This window comes from Aquarana catesbeiana, linkage group LG08 (genome assembly GCF_042186555.1).
Source record: "Aquarana catesbeiana isolate 2022-GZ linkage group LG08, ASM4218655v1, whole genome shotgun sequence".
Taxonomy (NCBI): Eukaryota; Metazoa; Chordata; class Amphibia; order Anura; family Ranidae; genus Aquarana; species Aquarana catesbeiana.
Window position 1 is genome coordinate 293,766,924 of NC_133331.1, and position 21,137 is coordinate 293,788,060.

Below are 21,137 nucleotides of genomic sequence, written 5' to 3' on the forward strand. Positions count from 1 at the left end.
CATATTAATGGCCATGGGGGGGGGGGGAGCAGCTCCATATTAATGGCCATGGGGGGGACAGTTCCATATTACTGGCCATGGGGGAGGGCAGCTCCATATTAAGGGCCATGGGGGAGGGCAGCTCCATATTAATGGCCACGGGGGAGGGCAGCTCCATATTAAGGGCCATGGGGGAGGGCAGCTCCATATTAATGGCCACGGGGGAGGGCAGCTCCATATTAAGGGCCATGGGGGAGGGCAGCTCCATATTAATGGCCACGGGGGAGGGCAGCTCCATATTAAGGGCCATGGCGGGGTTCCATATTGTTGGCCATGGGGGGGGCAGCTCCATATCAATGGCCATGGGGGGGTCAGCTCCATATTAATTGCCATGGGGGGGCAGCTCCATATCAATAGCCATGGGGGGGGGTCAGCTCCATATTAATGGGCATGGGGGAGGTCAGCTCCATATTAATGGGCATGGGGGAGGTCAGCTCCATGTTAATGGCCATGGGGGGGGGGCGACAGCTCCATATTAATGGACATGGGGGGGCGGCAGCTCCATATTAATGGCCATGGGGGGGCGGCAGCTCCATATTAATGGCCATGGGGGGGCAGCTCCATAATAATGGCCATGGGGGGCAGCTCCATTTTAATGGCCATGGGGGGGGGCGGGCAGCTCCATATTAATGGCCATGGGGGGGGGGGGGGGGGCAGCTCCATATTACTGGCCATGGGGGGGGTAGCTCCATATTACTGGCCATGGGGGGGGGAGCTCCATATTAATGGCCATGGGGGGGACTCCATATTAATGGCCGTGGGGGGGACAGTTCCATATTAATGGCCATGGGGGAGGGCAGCTCCATATTAATGGCCATGGGGGGGCAGTTCCATATTAATGGCCATGGGGGAGGGCATCTCCATATTAAGGGCCATGGGGGGGGGGGAGTTCCATAGTATTGGCCATGGGGGGGCAGCTCCATATCAATGGCCATGGGGGGGGGGGAAGCTCCATATTAATGGGAGGGGGAGGGCAGCTCCATATTAATGGCCATGGGGGGGGGCAGCTCCCTAATAATGGCCATGGGGGAGGGCAGCTTCATATTAATGGTCATGGGGGGGGCAGCTCCCTAATAATGGCCATGGGGGAGGGCAGCTCCATATTAATGGCCATGGGGGAGGGCAGCTCCATATTAATGGCCATGGGGGAGGGCAGCTCCATATTAATGGCCATGGGGGAGGGCAGCTTCATATTAATAACCATGGGGGAGGGCAGCTCCATATTAATGGCCATGGGGGGGGCTCCATAATAATGGCCATGGGGGGGGCAGCTCCATATTAATAGCCATGGGGGGCGGGCAGCTCCATTTTAATGGCCATGGGGGGGCAGTTCCATGTTAATGGCCATGGGGGGGCAGCTCCATATTAATGGTCATGGGGGAGGGCAGCTCCATATTATTGGCCATGGGGGGGCAGCTCCATATCAATGGCCATGGGGGGGGGGGGGGCAGCTCCCTAATAATGGCTATGGGGGAGGGCAGCTCCATATTAATGGCCACGGGGGAGGGCAGCTCCATATTAATGGCCATGGGGGGAGGGCAGCTCCATATTAATGGTCATGGGGGGAGTTCCATATTATTGGCCATGGGGGGGCAGCTCCATATTAATGGCCATGGGGGGGGGCTCCATATTAATGGCCATGGGGGGGCAGCTCCATATTAATGGCCATGGGGGGGGCTCCATATTAATGGCCATGGGGGGGGGGCTCCATATTAATGGCCATAGGGGGGCAGCTCCATATTAATGGCCATGGGGGGGGCGGGCAGCTCCATATTATTGGCCATGGGGGGGGGGCAGCTCCATATTAATGGCCATGGGGGGCGGGCAGCTCCATATTAATGGCCATGGGGGGGGGCAGCTCCATATTAATGGCCATGGGGGGGGCAGCTCCATATTAATGGCCATGGGGGGGAAGACAACTCCATATTAATGGTCATGGAGGGGGGCAGCTCCATGTTAATGGGGGCGGGGGCAGCTCCATATTAATGGCCATGTTGGAAGACAATTCCATATTAATGGCTATGGGGGGGGGGGGGCAGCTCCATATTAATGGCCATGGGGGAAGACAATTCCATATTAATGGCTATGGGGGGGGGGGCGGGGGCAGCTCCATATTAATGGCCATGGGGGAAGACAATTCCATATTAATGGCCATGGGGGAGAGGGCAACTCTATATTAATGGGTGGGGGGGGGGGGGCAGCTCCATATTAGTGGCCATGGGGGAGGGCAACTCCATATTAATGGCTATAGGGGGGGGCAGCTCCATATTAGTGGCCTTGGGGGAGGGCAACTCCATATTACAGTAGAACTTAAGCCAAAACTTTTCTTTCATTTTGGATAGGGTTATAACCCCTGTCAGGTTTTTTTTTTTTTTGCCCCATAGCCAAAACAGAAGGTGAGGAAATCCCTCCAAAATCAGGGAATCACAGGGTGTTGCCAGAACTAGTGTCCCCATTGGAAGATTTTTCCTCTTCTCCAACCCAAAATGTGGGATTTTTATTCTCTCTCGGTGATACAATAACAGTCATCAGGAGAAATAGAGGGGGAATCTCCCCAACACAGACAGCAAGAAACGCCTGACAAGGGTTCTAATCTCTCTCCACTCCAGCTAAAGCAAAAAAAAAATGTTTAGCAGTTCTATATTAATGGCCAAGGAGGTGGGGGGGTCAGTTCCATGATAATGGTGGGGTGGGGGGGGGGGTGTTCAGTTCCATCTTAATTGCCATGGTGGGGGGAGGTGGGGGTGGTCAGTTCCACCTTAATTGCCATGGTGGGGGGTGGTCAGTTCCATCTTAATGCCCATGGAGGTTGGAGGTCAGTTCCATAATTATGGCCATAGAGGTTGGGGGTCAGTTCCATGGTAATGGCCATGGTGGGGGGTGGTCAGTTCCATCTTAATTGCCATGGTGGGGGGGGGGTGGTCAGTTCCATTTTAATGGCCATGAAGGTTGGGGGGTCAGTTTCATAATTATGGCCATGGGGGTCGGGGGTCAGTTTCATAATAACTGCCGTGGGGTGGTGGTAAGTTCCATCTTAATGGCCATGGGGGTTGGGGGTCAGTTTCATAATAATTGCTGTGGGGGTGGTGGTAAGTTCCATCTTAATGGCCATTGAGGTTGGGGGTCAGTTCCATAATTATGGCCATGGGGGTTGGGGGTCAGTTCCATAATTATGGTCATGGGGGTTGGGGGTCAGTTCCATAATTATGGCCATGGGGGTTGGGGGTCAGTTCCATAATTATGGCCATGGGGGTTGGGGGTCAGTTTCATAATAATTGCTGTGGGGGGGGTGGTGGTAAGTTCCATCTTAATGGCCATGGAGGTTGGGGGTCAGTTCCATAATTATGGCCATGGGGGTTGGGGGTCAGTTCCATAATTATGGCCATGGGGGTTGGGGGTCAGTTCCATAATTATGACCATGGGGGTTGGGGGTCAGTTTAATAATAATTGCCATGGTGGGGAGGTTGGGGGTCAGTTCCATATTATTGGCCATGGTTTTGGAATGGGATGTCCAACAACCCCATATAGAGGGGATGGTCAGGTGTCCTCAGACTTTGGGCCATATAGTGTAAAATATACGTCTCTAAAATCAAAACTCCATTCCATTAATAGTCCCCCTCCCCCCACACAAGAAGGTTTTATAGGAAGTGGGTTGGTTGGAGTCGCCCCACATTGGCCTGGTAAGTCATAACCGTCTTCCTTATCAGGCTGCTCCTTCTTAACGTTGTTGGACGGTAACTGAATCACTTCAATGTTGAGCTCCAAAACATGTTCTTCTTACACCATCCAGGAATTCCTTGGAAATGACTGAAGGTATTTTCAGATACGTTAGTAAAAGTACCTAAACCTGTATTAGCTTCCTGGAAGGTGGTGGTGGTGGTGGGGATTCTGTACAGGATTAGGAGTGACACTTCCAGGCTGGGAGTCTCCAGGTTTTATGGTCACTATGACATCGCTAGGGCAGCATTTTTTCATGGAGGAGCAGAGCGATGACTGTGATCAGTGTGATTAATCTCCTTCATTAGTCAATTAAAGGATGTAAGTGAGGCAGTGACCTCAGTGTAGGATGGAGTGGTCATCGGTTTCCTAGCAGAGGTGCCCAGATCACGAGATGAACCGCACAGAACCACCAATTCTTTGGAAGGTATCTCTGCTCACATAGATGTTCAGATGTGGAATCAGCCTGGAGTTCAGCTTTATCTCCCCGGACACCCCGAATCTTTATTCACTCCGCTTTCCCCAATCGTATGATGCATGCACAGTTTAGGAACTTAGATACATAACTTTCCAGGTATCTACAAAATAGTGTTTGTATATCACTACACGGGTTATAGAGATGTGGTCCCATAACCGAAGAGAATGCACTATCTGAGGGAGTACACCATCAAAGAGTTCAGAATGGAGGAACTCCAAGCTAAGGGTGTAGGCGGGAAAGGACATGGATGTGCCTGGTGTAGTTCCCCCAATTGACCATTAGATGTCGCTATAGATAAAGTTAGTGTAGGGAAAGGGCATGGATGTGCCCGGTGTAGTTCCCCACACTGACCAGTAGATGTCGTTATAGATAAGGTTGGTGTAGGCAAAGGGCATGGATGTGCCTGGTATAGTTCCCCACACTGACCAGTAGTTTAACGCTATAGATAAGGTTGGTGTAGGGAAAGGGCATGGATGTGCCTGGTATAGTTCCCCACACTGGCCATTAGATGTCGCTATAGATAAGGTTGGTGTAGGGAAAGGGCACGCTGTGACTGGTGTAGTTCCCCACACTGACCAGTAGATGTCGCTATAGATAAGGTTGGTGTAGGGAAAGGGCATTGATGTGCCTGGTATAGTTCCCCACACTGGCCATTAGATGTCGCTATAGATAAGGTTGGTGTAGGGAAAGGGCATGGATGTGCCCGGTGTAGTTCCCCACACTGACCAGTAGATGTCGCTATAGATAAGGTTGGTGTAGGGAAAGGGCATGGATGTGCCTGGTGTAGTTCCCCACACTGACCAGTAGATGTCGCTATAGATAAGGTTGGTGTAGGGAAAGGGCATGGATGTGCCTGGTGTAGTTCCCCACACTGACCAGTAGATGTCGCTATAGATATGGTTGGTGTAGGGAAAGGGCATGGATGTGCCTGGTGTAGTTGCCCACACTGACCAGTAGATGTCGCTATAGATAAGGTTGGTGTAGGGAAAGGGCATGGATGTGCCTGGTGTAGTTCCCCACACTGACCAGTAGATGTCGCTATAGATATGGTTGGTGTAGGGAAAGGGCATGGATGTGCCTGGTGTAGTTGCCCACACTGACCAGTAGATGTCGCTATAGATATGGTTGGTGTAGGGAAAAGGCATGGATGTGCCTGGTGTAGTTCCCCACACTGACCAGTAGATGTCGCTATAGATAAGGTTGGTGTAGGGAAAGGGCATGGATGTGCCTGGTGTAGTTCCCCACGATGACCATTAGATATTGCTATAGACAAGGTTGGGAATCCTATAGTAAGAGTAGGTGGTGTAGGTGCTGTTGGAGCCACTAGAGGTCCCTGTATGTAAGAGCCATGCTTAGAAAGGTTCACTTAGAGGTCCTGCCAGCCCTGCCCCTACCAGTGGGCATCTGGGGTAGAGGGCTGTATGAAAATAGTCGGTCAGTAGTCCATCTCTCTCTATTGGTCATAGGAAACACCAAGGCAGCCAAGATGTCATTTTAAAGACCCGAATTCTGGAGCTCCCTCAGGGGGCAGCAAGCATGGAGGGGTGCAGGACCATGGAACTTGTGGGACTCATTGCTTTAAGGCCTGTGGTGGGTATGTGGAGTTGGGGTTGGAGAACATTGCTCAGGCCAAACAATGAAAGCTTCCAGAGTCCCCAGGAACCCTGAGAAACCCCAAGTACAAAGGATCTCAGGAACCACTTCCATGTCCAGGTATGAATAGGTTATAGAGTACACGTGTTGACCACGCAGCCCAGAACCCCACCATTACAGAACAATGGGATCCATTACAAAACGTTTCATTTATAATTATACTGCTTTATAGGAACTTCTGGAAGATGAGAAACCAAAAGATGACTCCACCCAGCAAGCCACCTCATTAGGTACAACTACTTATTACTGCAGGTAGTCATGTGAAGTCAAAGACGTAAAGAATCATTTTCTCCAGAAAGCAGCCACAGCCCGAGTGGAAAAGCCAGGCCACCTGACAGCATTCTTCAAAAAAAAAAAAAAAAGAAGGACCCTTGCTCTCTGTGGGGCAACGGTGGTCTCTCTGCAGAGGTCCAACGCTCCTCCCTGATGAACCAAGGCTCTTCAATCAATAGGGAACATGAGCTTTACTGACTGCTGGGCTATAGGTGTGACTCAGCAGGGGGGAGGCATGTTAGACCTGAGTTCTGTTCCTTCTCAGAATGGACTAAAAAGCAATTACATAAAGTGAGGATGGAGGGTCAGTATTTGGCATATATTATGTAAATCCATACTGTAGATCTATCCAGTCTTACATTGGTGGCTAAGGCTGGTAATGGTTTTCTTGGCCCAGATTAATACCAACTGAAAAACATTCGAATCCCTCTATGTACTTGACTACGTTCCTCTCAACGGGGGGCTCAGTAGGCGTGTCTAGTAAAGGGGCTTCTTGGTGTATAAACCTGACCATAATCACTAAGGGATGTATTTTTAAAAACAATTCTCAGAGCTATTCATTGTACGTTCCTACTGTGCAAATAGGGGCAAAAAATGAATGAAGAACACCCGACCTGGAGATAAAATAGTCTGGTAACAGTCCATTTGATCAACATTTGCACAGAACAAATGGATGAGCTCTGCAAATTATTTATCAATATGTCCCCCCTATATCATAACTGGCCCAACGGTATATAATAGGCATGCTACATGATAAGGAAATGAGTATGACCTTCAGAAGAACCTATAAAAGAACTCTGGAAATGTTGAGTCACCAGTTCCAGATCTGAACCTGATATCGAGAGGTATTCCTATTTGTTGTGTCTGGTAATACTTATACCAGGTCGGTAACTTTGGTTATTGCCAATGGTGGATGAAACCCAACACTTCATTAGGCCTTGTAACACCAAGACATGGACATGGGTTGGTAAAAGACTTTTATTAGACGTATATGGGATGGATAAGACACTTAGGAAACATTTGTCCCAATCATTGAGAGTGGTGGAGCCTCTCATGTAAGGCCAGATGTGGTTTCTGAGAAAAACTTCGACCGCACTGGAAACATAAATAAGATCTGACCCCGGCGTGGACATTCAGATGCTGATCCAGAGTGGCCTTCCTCTTGAAGCCTTTCCCGCACTCGGGGCATATGAAAGGCGTGTCCATCTCATGTGTTTTCTGGTGCTGTAGGAGGATCGTTTTCCGTTTGAAGGACTTGCCACACTCTGGACACGGAAAAGGCTTGCTGTCTGTGTGGATGGTCTGGTGCTCGGCGAGGTAGGATTTGGAGGAGAAGCCCTTCCCGCAGTCTGAACACGCGTACGGCCTTTCCCCCGTGTGAATGCGCTGATGAGGAATGAGGTTGGCTACGTGGGCAAAACGTTTACCGCAGTCCGGGCAGGGGTATGGTTTTTCTCCCGTGTGCATCCGGTAGTGCCTGACAAGAGCCGAGTTGTCTCTGAAACTTTTCCCGCACTCGGAGCAGGCGTAGGGCCGCTCGCCCGTGTGAATTTTCAGGTGCATGCTGAGCGCCGACCTCTGCTTGAAACTCTTCCCGCACTCAGAGCACGGGAAGGGCTTCTCGCCCGTGTGAATGATGCAGTGCGAGATGAGAGCGGACTTCTGCTTGAAGCTTTTCCCACACTCCGAACATGAAAAGGGCTTCTCGCCCAGGTGGACCCTTTCGTGGGTCACCAAATTGGACATGTGCTTGAAACACTTCCCGCAATACGAACAGGAAAACACGTCACAAGTCCTCTGATGCCTCCTGACTTCTAAGGGTGACGATAAACCATTCCCGTACATGGCGGACGGCGGCGGCGCCTGCCCTCGGTGTACGATCTGATGCTGGACCAGGTTTGACTGATGGGCAAAGGCTTTTCCGCAGTGAAGACACTGGAAGGGCTTCTCACCCGTGTGGATTCTCCGGTGGACAATCAGGTTGCCGCTTTGCTTGAAACATTTGCCGCATTCGGGACACTGGTATATTCTACGTTCTCTGTGCGGCAGTTTCTGTGATGGGCCACATTGCCTGTTAAGAGTCGGTTCTGCCATTTTAGGGGATTTCGGTGATCTCTCTGAAGTAGATTCTCCCGGATTGACATTCGAGGTAACCAAAACTGATTTCAAAGAAGAATCCATAAAATGAAAGGGATCTGGTAATAAATCTGGACGGTGAAGATGTCTTTTTGAGACACTGGAATGTGAGTTATCAGGATCATTGGGATCTGGCAATTTGTTCAAACTATGAAGTCCTGGTTCAATTTTATGGTTGACAGTATGTGATGTAAAAGGTGAAGGTTCTGTCAGATAAGAGAGGTTGGGTACGCTACCCAAGCCCATTGTTCGATAGATATCTGAGGGAACACCATGACTAGGAGAGAGATCCACTGGATCTGCTGATGCACTGGGAAGTTCTGAATGGATATTTGGAGTGACAATATTGGATTTATCGAGGGAAGATTCCACAGGATGAGGGGGATTTGGTGATCTTTCCCCACTATGAGGTCCTAGATTAATATTTGAGGCAATGGGGTTTTCCTCTGGAGGATCTTCTGAGATGTCTTCATATTCCACTTTACAGTCTGGAGACTGAACACAATGCCACTCGGAGGTTCTCCTGATGGGATGTCCATCTGCAGGGCAACAAAATAGACATATTAGTACAGAGAGGAGTAGAGGAGCAAAAAGCTGAGAACAATGATAAGGTGAAGAATGATAGGAAGAGGAGAACATCAGAGGAGAGAAAGGGATGAGGAACATGAAACGAGAATAGAAGAGAGTATCACAAAGAGGGGGTTGAGAGCAACTACGAGAGGAGGAGGGTTAAGGAATAGAGGATAAAGGAATAGAGGATAAGGAGAGTAATACGAGGGGGTAGAAAGAGTTATGCAGTTGAGAGGGAGGAGGTCGACACAGGGGAGGAGGAAGGGGAGAAGAGTCACAATGAGAAGGAGAGTCATAGAAGAGGAGGATAGTCACACCTGGGGAGTTGAGGAGCAAAGGGGATGGAGGGCCAGACAACAGAGGAGAAGCGTTACGGAGGGGGAGGGGGGACACACATCAGAGAAGAAAAGTTACAGAGGAGAGGGGGAGGTGGGCCACACATCAGAGGAGAAGAGTTACAGAGAAGAGGGGGAGGTGGGTCACACATCAGAGGGGAAGAGGTACAGAGGAGAGGGGGAGGTGGGCCACACATCAGAGGGGAAGAGTTACAGAGGAGAGGGGGAGGTGGGCCACACATCAGAGGAGAAGAGTTACAGAGGAGAGGGGGAGGTGGGCCACACATCAGAGGAGAAGAGTTACAGAGGAGAGAGGGAGGTGGGCCACACATCAGAGGGGAAGAGGTACAGAGGAGAGGGGGAGGTTGGTCATACATCAGAGGAGAGGAGAGTCATGCAGAGGAGTAAGGGAACACATTGCAGAGTGGAGAGTAATTATGAAAATACGTTACAAGCCATCTGTTGTCTCCTGGCTCCAAGTATGGGAGATAGGCCGCTCCCATACAAAGCAGATGGTGATGTTGTCTGTCCTCCTAAGCCATTTCCATATACGGTGGACAGGGATGATGCCGGTCCTCCTAAGTCATTTCCATACACAGTGGATGGTGGTAGTGTTGGTCCTCCTAAGCTGTTCCCATACATAGCAGATGGTGAGGTTGCCTGTCCCCTTAAGCTATTTGCTTGCCCATTTGATGGTGGCATTGTCTGCTCCCTTAGGCCATTCCCATACACAGTGGATGGTGGCACTGCCTGACCTCTTAGGCCATTCTTATACACCACGGATGGTGGCACTGCCTGTCCTCTTAGGTCATTCTTATACACCACAGATGGTGGCACTGCCTGTCCTCTTAGGTCATTCTTATACACCATGGATGATAATGGTGCCAGTCCTCTTAGTCCATTCTTGTACACCATGGATGGTAATGGTGCCAGTCCTCTTAGGCTGTTCCTATACACCGCAGATGGTAATGGTGCCTCTCCTCTGTGTACGATCTGATGCTGGACGAGATTTGACCGATGAGCGAAAGCTTTTCCACAATGAAGACACTGAAAGGGTTTCTCTCCTGTGTGGATTCTGCGATGTACAATAAGGTTGCCACTGTGGTTGAAGCTTTTGCCACATTCTGGACACTGGTAGGTCCTGCGGCCTTTGTGTGCCAGTCGTTGTGTGAAGTTGCTTGGTTCATGCTGCAGAAATCCTGCCTGATGTCTATCCATGTGGTAAGGTTCAGAATCGATATCTGAGGTAGTAGACTCTGATTTGATGGATTGTATCAGATTGGAAGAATCCAGAAATCGGCCCACACTCTGCAGTTCTGGAAGGATATTCAGGGTACTGGAATTTAACTGAAGGGGAGAAGATTCCTTGGGCTCAGAGGGATCCGGTAAGGTTTCCACACTGCAGATCCCTCGGTGAGTATTCAAAGTCAATGCATGTGATCTATTAGGAAAAGATTCCACTGGATTGGAAGGATCAGGTGATCTATCCACACAGCTAAGTCCTCGAAACATATCTGGGTTAAGATTGTGTTCTCCTGGAGGATCACATAATAGATCATCTTCTCCTTTACAATATTGAGGTAAGAGGAGACGGCAACTTGAATTTTCTCTGATGTCATTCTCATCTGTCCATAAAAAAATAAATACGTTTTTACAATTGAACACAACAACCCAGAGGAAGAGCGACAGAGGAACAGGAAGAGATCAATACAGAGGAAAAGAAGAGCAACAGAGGAACAGGAAGAGACCAACACAGAGGAAAAGAAGAGCAACAGAGGAACAGGAAGAGACCAAAGCAGAAGAAAAGAAGCGCAACTGAGGAACAGGAAAAGACCAACACAGAGGAAGAAGAGAGCAACCGAGGAACAGGAAGAGACCAATACCGACAAAGCGAAGAGTACTGAGGAACATAAGAGACCAAAACAGAGGAAAAGGAAGAGACCAACACAGAGGAAGAGAAGATAAACTTAGGAACAGGAAGAGACCAGCATAGAGGAAGAGAAGAACAACTGAGGAACAGGAAGAGACCAATGCAGAGGAAGAGAAGATGAACCGAGGAACAGGAAGTGGCCAACACAGAGGAAGAGAAGATAAACTTAGGAACAGGAAGAGACCAACATAGAGGAAGAGAAGAACAACTGAGGAACAGGAAGAGACGAATACAGAGGAAGAGAACAACAACTAAGGAACAGGACGAGACCAATGCAAAGGAAGAGCACAACAACTAAGGAACAGGAAGAGACCAATGCAGAGCAAGATAAGATAAACAGAGGAACAGGAAGAGATCAACATAGAGGAAGAGAAGAACAACTTGAATAACAGGAAGAGACCAACACAGAGCAAGAGAAGAACAACCGAGGAACAGGAATAGACCAACACAGAGGAAGAGAAGAACAACTGAGGAACATGAATAGACCAACACAGAGGAAGAAAACAACTGAGGAACATTAATAGACCAACACAGAAGAAGAGAAGAACAACTGAGGAACATGAATACACCAACACAGAGGAAGAAAACAACTGAGGAACAGGAAGAGACCAACATAGAGGAAGAGAAGAACAACTGAGGAACATGAATAGGCCAACACAGGAAGAAAAGAACAACTGAGGAACAGGAATAGACCAACATAGAAGAAGAGAACAAGTGAGGAACATAAATAGACCAACACAGAGGAACAGAAGAACAACCGAGGGACAGGAAGAGACCAACATAGAGGAAGAGAAGAACAACTGAGGAACAGGAAGAAACCAACACAGAGGAAGAGAAGAACAACTGAGGAACATGAATAGACCAACACAGAGGAAGAGAAGAACAACTGAGGAACATGAATAGACCAACACAGAGGAGGAGAACAACTGAGGAACAGGAAGAGACCAACACAGAGGAAAAGAAGAACAACTGAGAAACAGGAATACACCAACATTGAGGAAGAGAAGAACAACTGGGGAACAGGAAGAGACCAATGCAGAAGAAGAGAAGAACAATGGAGGAACAGGAAGAGACCAATACAGAGGAAGGGAAAACCCACTGAGGAACAGGAAGAGACTAACACATAGTTCTGGAGGAGGAGAGTGGCAGGAAGGGATTGGTGCCATACAATGATATGGGTGGTGGAGATCCAGTGTACTGGTTTTGTTTCTCACCTGTGCTAATCTCTGAAATATTTTCCTCCTCTTTATAAGATGGGCTGCTCAGTGGTGACCTTTGTGTTTTCTCCCCATTTTCTTCTGTTTGAGAAATTTGGTCTTCATCCTAAATTATGGGCAACACAACAATGCAAATGTAATTAAAACTATACAATATAATTACATTGTTTTTCTTTGATGGTTTAGGATTTGTTAGGTCAATCTACCTCATAATATTGATCTTCTTGTGAGGAATACAGAGGACTGGGACATCTTTCTGGTGGGTTCCTGGTATTAGACGACTCCATTATGTCATTATATCCATCTGAAAACTCCTCCATCACACCATACTCCTCATCCTCCTCATTATAATCTTCTTTAACTACAATATTATAATCCCAGAGGTTTCCACTCTGAATGTAAAATAAATCATTCATTGTAACAAAGGTGATTGTGTATAAATCATAACTACCAATAATTGTTCCTCATCTACCTGATGATGGTGGGGGATGGTGTGACCTTCCTGTGTGGAATCCCAGGAATACAGAGGACGGGGACATCTCTCTGGTGGGTTCCCATTGCTGGATCCATCTGTAGGAAACACACACACTGACTGAATACATTGTTTCTATGTGTTTATCAGATGATGGGGGATCTAGGTGGACCCTCCGTACTGCTCTCTCCTTTACAATAAAGTCTCCTCTTACCCGGTGATGTGAGGGGCGGCTGATTGTCCATCATGACGTCCTTGTAGAGATCCTTGTGTCCTTCTAAATACTCCCACTCCTCCATGGAGAAATAGACAGTGACATCCTGACACCTTATAGGAACCTGACACACACAATGATACAGTCACCATCCAGACACATCCCTTGTCTGTTACTGGATAATGTCCCAGAATTCCCAGAATCCTCCTCACCTCTCCTGTCAGCAGCTCAGTAATCTTATTGGTCAGTTCCAGGATCTTCTGGTCACTGTCCCCCTTAGGTTTCAAGGACTGAGGAACTGTGATGGTGAGATGATCACCAGACTTCACAGGAGGAAAACTCTATATTAAAAAAGTAACAATGATGTCATGTGTGAGAGGTGATGTCACCTCCCAGAATCCTCCTCACCTCTCCAGTCAGGTCTGTGTTTTATTAATAGAGATAAGAGTGATGTCATGTGACCTCCCAGAATCCTCCTCACCTCTCCGGTCAGGTCTGTGTTTTATTAATAGAGATAAGAGTCATGTCATGTGACCTCCCAGAATCCTCCTCACCTCTCCGGTCAGGTCTGTGTTTTATTAATAGAGATAATAGTGATGTCATGTGACCTCCCAGAATCCTCCTCACCTCTCCGGTCAGGTCTGTGTTTTATTAATAGAGATAAGAGTGATGTCATGTGACCTCCCAGAATCCTCCTCACCTCTCCGGTCAGGTCTGTGTTTTATTAATAGAGATAAGAGTGATGTCATGTGACCTCCCAGAATCCTCCTCACCTCTCCGGTCAGGTCTGTGTTTTATTAATAGAGATAAGAGTGATGTCATGTGATCTCCCAGAATCCTCCTCACCTCTCCGGTCAGGTCTGTGTTTTATTAATAGAGATAAGAGTGATGTCATGTGACCTCCCAGAATCCTCCTCACCTCTCCGGTCAGGTCTGTGTTTTATTAATAGAGATAAGAGTGATGTCATGTGACCTCCCAGAATCCTCCTCACCTCTCCGGTCAGGTCTGTGTTTTATTAATAGAGATAAGAGTGATGTCATGTGACCTCCCAGAATCCTCCTCACCTCTCCGGTCAGCAGGTAGATGATCTCCAGGGTCAGGTGTAGTATCCTGTCCATTACATGGTTCTGGTCTTCGTCCATCCTCTTGGAGATGGTCATGTGATCCACAATATTCTTTATATAGAAAAAAACACATATTGACCTTGGAATCTTCTTTATAGATCACACATCAGATGTAGGGTCCTATTAGATTGTAAGCTCTTCTGAGCAGGGCCCTCTTAATCCTATTGTATTGTATTGTATTATAACTGTATTGTCTCCCTTTTATATTGTAAAGCACTGCGTAAACTGTTGGCGCTATATAAACCCTGAATAATAATAATACGGTGATGTTTTGAAGGTATACAGTCTTTGGATATATTATATGTACCACCCACTGAAGATGGAGACTGACTATTATACTACTAATGGGGTTTATCTATCAATATGACTAAAACATGAGCCAAATTTGCATCTCTGCTGGCCTGCTCGCCTGACCATGGTTCTGGCTTCTGCATCCACACATACAGTATATATAATATATTTGTGTTTATTTTTGTATTTTTTTCTAATAAAATAAATATTATTATCATTATTATTATTATTATACAGGATTCATATAATTTGCACAGCGCTTTACAATATAAAGGGAGACAATACAGCAACAATACAATTCAATACAAGAGGGTTAGGAGGGCCCTGCTACTAGGAGCTTACAATCTAATTGAGAGGGGCCGATGAAACAAAAAGTAATAACTAGGAGATATGAACTGATGGGAGAAATAGAAGATTCGGTTATTAGCTGAATGCAGGATAGTCTTCCCTGAAGAGATGAGTTTTCAGGGATCGCCTAAAAGTGGACAGAGTAGGAGATAACTAGACAGATTGGGGTAGGGAGTTCTAGAGGATGGGAGAGGCTCTAGGAAAGTCCTGGAGATGAGCATGGGAGGAGTAGACAAGGGAACTAAAGAGAGAAGGAGGTCTTGAAGAGAAGAGGGTAAGAGCAGAGAGGACGGTTTGGGTGATATTTGGAGACAAGTTTGGTGATGTAGCTCAGAGCAGAGTTGTAAATGGCTTTAGTGTTTTGAATTGTATTTGTTGGGCAATGAGAAGCCAGTGGAGGGATTGGCAGAGAGGGATGGAGGACACTGAATGGAGGCCAGTGGAGGGAATGGTAGGGAGTGATGGAGGACACTGAATGAAAGCCAGTGGAGGGATTGTCAGAGAAGGGTGGAGGACACTGAATGGAGACCAGTGGGGGGATTGGTAGAGAGGGGTGGAGGACACTGAATGGAGACCAGTGGGGGGATTGGCAGAGATAGGTGGAGGACACTGAATGGAGGCCAGTGGGGGGATGGGCAGAGAGGGTTGGAGGACACTGAATTGAGGCCAGTGGAGGGATTGGTAGAGAGGGGTGGAGGACACTGAATATAGACCAGTGGAGGGATTGGTAGAGAGGGGTGGAAGACACTGAATGGAGACCAGTGGAGGGATTGGCAGAGAGGGGTAGAGGACACAGAATGGAGACCAGTGGAGGGGTTGGTAGAGAGGGGTGAAGGACACCGAATGAAGACCAGTGGAGGGATTGGTAGGGAGGGGTGAAGGACACCGAATGGAGACCAGTGGAGGGTTTGGCAGAGAGGGGTGGAGGACACTGAATGGAGACCAGTGGAGGGATTGGCAGAGAGGGGTGGAAGACACTTAATGGAGGCCAGTGGAGGGATTGGCAGAGAGGGGTGTAGAACACTGAATGAAGACCCGTGGAGGGATTGGTAGAGAGGGGTGGAGGACACTGAATGGAGGCCAGTGGAGGGATTGGTAGAGAGAGGTGGAGGACACTGAATGGAGACCAGTGGAGGGATTGGTAGAGAGGGGTGGAGGACACCGAATGGAGACCAGTGGAGGGATTGGTAGAGAGGGGTGGAGGACACCGAATGGAGACCAGTGGAAGGACTTGCAGAGAGGGGTGGAGGACACTGAATGGAGACCAGTGGAGGGATTGGTAGAGAGGGGTGGAGGACACTGAATGGAGGCCAGTGGAGGGATTGGTAGAGAGGGGTGGAAGACACTGAATGGAGGCCAGTGGAGGGTTTGGTAGAGAGGGGTGGAAGACACTAAATGGAGGCCAGTGGAAAGATTTGCAGAGAGGGGTGGAGGACACTGAATGGAGACCAGTGGAGGGATTGGCAGGGAGGGGTGGAGGACACTGAATGGAAGCCAGTGGAGGGATTGGTAGAGAGGGGTGGAAGACACTAAATGGAAGCCAGTGGATGGATTGGTAGAGAGGGGTGGAAGACACTGAATGGAGGCAAGTGGAGGGATTGCTAGAGAGGGGTGGAGGACACTGAATGGAGACCAGTGGAGAGATTGGTAGAGAGAGGTGGAGGACACTGAATGGAGACCAGTGGAGGGATTGGTAGAGAGGGGTGGAGGACACTGAATGGAAGCCAGTGGAGGGATTGGTTGAGAGGGGTGGAGGACACTGAGTGGAGGTTAGGGGAAGGATTGGCAGAGGGGGTGGAGGACACTGAACGGTTGGTAAGGTGGATGAGTCTGGCAGCAGCATTCAGGTTAGACTGAAGAGGAGAGGTAGACCAATGAGGAGGGAGTTACAATAGTCAAGGCAAGAGCTAACAAGGCAGTGAATACGTTGCTTAGTGGTTTCAACAATTAGAAATGGAAGTATTTTGGAGATTTTTACGGAGGTGAAGTCTACAAGATTTGGACAGTGATTGGATTTGGGGCTGAAAGGACAGGTCAGAGTCCAGGAATACACCGAGTACCCTGTCATGAGGGGAGGAACTGATGGTTGTATTATTGATCTTGATGGAGAATTCGGGGGAGGGGGGGAGTATTATGAGCTCAGTTTTAGAGAGATTTAGTTGAAGGAAGTGGTGCGACATCCATGCTGATATGTCAGTTAGTAAGTTAGTAATGCGAGAGGAGACTGAAGGAATGAGGTGATGAGTAGAGAGATAGATGTGTGTGTCATCAGCATAGAGGGGGTACTGGAAGCCATTGGAGTTTATTAATTGACCAAGGGAAGAGGTGTAGAAAGAGAAGAGGTCCGAGGACAGAATCTTAAGGTACCCCTACAGAATGAGGAAGTGGAGAAGAGGAGGCCTAGTTATAGGTAACACTGAAGGAGCACTGTGATAGGTAGGAGAAGAACCAGGAGAAAGCGGAGTCTTGAAGGCCAAGAGAGTTTAGTTTATTGAGGAGGAGGGGATGGTCAACAGTATCAAATGCTGCAGAGAGGTCTAGTAGTGTGAGGATGGAGTAGTAAGAGTATGGAGTAGTAAGAGTATGGAGTAGTAAGAGTATGGAGTAGTAAAAGTATGGAGTAGTAAGAGTATGAAGTAGTAAGAGTATGGAGTAGTAAGAGTAGTGGCTGTTGGTTTTAGAAGTTAGTAGATCATTAGTGAGTTTCAGTAGGGCAGTTTTAGTGGAGTGAAGTAAGCAAAAGCCGGACTGTAAGGGGTCAAGAAGTTAGGTGTCAGTGAGGTCGGAGCTCAGAGAAGGTTGGTGTCAGTGAGGTAGGAGCCCAGAGAAGGTAGGTGTCAGTGAGGTAGGAGCTCAGAGAAGGTAGGTGTCAGTGAGGTGGGAGCTCAGAGAAGGTTGGTGTCAGTGAGGTAGGAGCTCAGATAAGGTTGGTGTCAGTGAGGTGGGAGCTCAGAGAAGGTTGGTGTCAGTGATGTAGGAGCTCAGATAAGGTTGGTGTCAGTGAGGTAGGAGCTCAGATAAGGTTGGTGTCAGTGAAGTGGGAGCTCAGAGAAGGTTGGTGTCAGTGAGGTAGGAGCTCAGATAAGGTTGGTGTCAGTGAGGTAGGAGCCCAGAGAAGGTTGGTGTCAGTGAGGTAGGAGCTCAGAGAAGGTAGGTGTCAGTGAGGTAGGAGCTCAGAGAAGGTTGGTGTCAGTGAGGTGGGAGCTCAGAGAAGGTTGGTGTCAGTGAGGTAGGAGCTCAGAAAAGGTTGGTGTCAGTGAGGTAGGAGCTCAGAGAAGGAATGGTAAGATAGTGACTGGGTGGAGGTGGTGGTGGAGAAAGTAGAGGGTTACTGTAAAAGTAGAGAAGAGATGACAAGGAATGGAGGATGGAGTATTAATAGGAGTCACAAAGTAGGCTTGTTTGGCAGTATGGAGGCAGGAATTGTATTCTAGGAGGGCAGATTGATATGAGGTGAATGGGTGCTTGGGATTTGGTTTTACGCCACACTCGCTCCAGTGCCCGGCTATGTCTTTTGAGATTTCTGGTGTTGTGAGTCTGCCAGGGATGGTCAGGGCCTAATACTTTGTGTATTGAGAGGAGCAAGTGAGTCCAGTGTGGATGACAGTAAAGTGTTGTAGACAGAGGTGGCCAGATCAGAGCAAGACAGGGGTGAGATTTTGCCATGGAGGTGGTCAGTTTCAGAGTAGAAAAGAGAGGGAATAAAGTGGTGAAGGTTTCTGCGGGGAAATTGTTTTCTGCTTGGTGGCACAGGTGGTTGGAGACAAGGACACTGTGAAAGTGATGAGGTTGTGGTCAGAGAGAGGAAAGGGGGTGTTGGTGAGGTTGTAGGGGGTGCAAAGATGGGAGAGTACAAATTTCGAAGGTATTACCATCAGAGTGAGGTCAAAGGATGAGGTTACATTGAAAAGTTGGGATGTAGCTGGCCTGTCAACATTAGTGGGGATGTTAAAATCACCAAGAATGATAGTGGGTATTGCGGAGGAGAGAAAATAAGGCAGCCAGGCAGAGAAGTCATCAAGGAAGCGTGACACCGGTTCAGGAGAGCCGATAGATCACTGCACTCCATAGAGAAATGGGAGAAATAGACGAATACAAAGTGTCTCAAAAGAAGAGAAGGATAGAGAGGGAGGGGTAGAAAGGACTTTAAAAGGTGCTCAGTGGGGATAGAAGCAAACCAACTCCACCTCCTTTCCGTCCACTAGGTCTGGGTGAGTCCAGTGGAGGCCTCCATGGGAGAGGGCAGCGGGAGAGGCAGAGTCTGACTCTTGGAATCCAGGTTTCACTGATTGCAAGAAGGTTGAGAGAATGGAAGATAAAAAGGTCATGGACAGAAGTGAGGTTATTGGAGACAGAGCGGGGACATGAGATGGGGGGTGGGGGTGTTTTTTTGGGAGCAGGGGGATCAAGATAAGACTGAGAAGATTGCGGCAGATGCTGGAGGAGGGAGGGTGTGGGGGTGAGATACTGGAGGACCAGGATTAGGGGAGATATCCCCAGAGGTTAGGAGAAGAAGGAGGGTGGGGAAAGTAAGGTGGGAGTGGGATGTGTATGAGTGCACGCCCTGTCCTGGGGGGAGGGTCAGCGGGTGGGTTAGGTATTAGCAGAAGGTGTTATGTAAATATTAGATTGTAAGCTCTTATGAGCACGGCCCTCTTGACCCTTTTCTACTTTATTATATTTTTGCTGTATTGTCTCCCTTTATATTGTAAAGCGCTGAGCAAACTGTTGGCGCTCTAAAAATCCTGTATAATAATAATAATAATAATAAAAAAATTAATTATATTTATCATATAATAAATGAATCAATCACAATCATTGGCACTATATAAATCCTGTATAATAATAATTGTAATAATAATAATAATAATAAATATATAAATTATATTGATCATATAAATAAATTAATCAATCATTGGCGCTATATAAATCCTGTATAATATTAATAATAATAATAAATAAATATATAAATGATGTTTATCATATAATAAATGAATCAATCACAATCATTGGCGCTATATAAATCCTGTATAATAATAATTGTAATAATAATAATAGTAATAAATATATATATATATATATATATATATATATATATATATATATATATATATATATATATATATATATATATATATATATATATATATATATATAAATTATATTAATCAATAAAATACATGAATCAATCACAATCATTGCCACTATAAATCCTGTATAATAATAATTGTAATAACAATAATAATAATAAATATATAAATTATATTGATCATATAAATAAATTAATCAATCACGATCATTGGCACTCCATAAATCCTGTATAATAATATAAGTAAAAATAACAAATATATATATAAATTATATTAAACATATAAACAAATTAATCAATTACAATCGTCATTTCTTGATGCCACCACGCACATATGTTATACTATGACCCCCCCATGGGTCCGTTCACACCGGATCATAAGCTAAAAGGTCCGTTGCCCGCTATGTGATGGCGGTGGGGGGGGGAGGTACCTTTCATTTTTTAAGATGTATTTTTATTTATTTATTGAAATAGCGCTTCAATATTGAATTGGGAGGTGCGGGACGATCACATCAGATGATCTCCGGTGCCTGGTGATACAAATGAAGGCGCGCTGTATTTTTCTATCCCTTGCGGTGTGAGCGATCGTTTCCCGAGTTGCCCTTGCGGTGATTGGTGTCGCTCAGGAGCAGAATAACGCCCCCGGTGTGAATGCGCCCCAAATCTGCAGATTGTGATGTGTGAATGTTTTGCGCTCTATCTGTATATATGTGAAGACGCTCGCTGTATACAGCGAATCTCCGCCCTGGTAATGTATCATTTCATCGGATAATTTGTCAGCTACGATGAAAGAAATCTGAGCAGATATTATATACATTGTTACCTTCTCCTTCCAGGTCCAACGATGACTTCCTCCCTTCCAGAAAGGAAGATCGATGCGTTCCAGAGTCCTCCTTCCTGTCTGTGCGTTCCATTCATCGCTGACTCCGCCCTGTGGTGATCACCAGAACTGCAGCCCACATCATCCCTAGGAACGCTGACTCGTCGCTCGCATTCACGATTGTTGTTTTCGTGTTCCAGGAAAATGGCATTTTGCCCCCCAAACATCGCAGATTTGGTTCTGGAAAAGCTAGAGCTGAATATTCAACGGGTGTAAAAAAAAAAAAATTGGTGCAAAAAAATGTGCAGTGTGCATAATTATACGAACAAATCTGTAATTAGGATGATATGATTATGTACGTGGCTCATTGTAGTCAGCGGAGGTCTAATGACTTATTTACAGTAATTATATGCGTGGCTCATTGTAGTCA

At 47.1% G+C, this 21,137-nt stretch overlaps 1 protein-coding gene across 1 annotated transcript in view; it reads right to left on the reverse strand.

Moving 5' to 3' along the window:
- The window catches only part of LOC141106804 (uncharacterized), a 44,723-nt gene extending 23,925 nt beyond the window's left edge, over positions 1-20,798 (reverse strand). Inside the window, exons 1-8 of the mRNA XM_073597731.1 lie at positions 20,711-20,798; positions 14,100-14,210; positions 13,035-13,375; positions 12,821-12,918; positions 12,555-12,740; positions 12,346-12,454; positions 9,654-10,826; positions 7,198-8,835 (exon numbers count right to left, since the gene is read on the reverse strand). Of these exons, the coding sequence (XP_073453832.1) occupies positions 7,198-8,835; positions 9,654-10,826; positions 12,346-12,454; positions 12,555-12,740; positions 12,821-12,918; positions 13,035-13,119 (3,289 nt within the window). The 5' untranslated portion in view covers positions 13,120-13,375; positions 14,100-14,210; positions 20,711-20,798. The remainder of the gene's footprint in view (positions 1-7,197; positions 8,836-9,653; positions 10,827-12,345; positions 12,455-12,554; positions 12,741-12,820; positions 12,919-13,034; positions 13,376-14,099; positions 14,211-20,710) is intronic.
- Between the last annotated feature and the right edge of the window lie 339 nt (positions 20,799-21,137).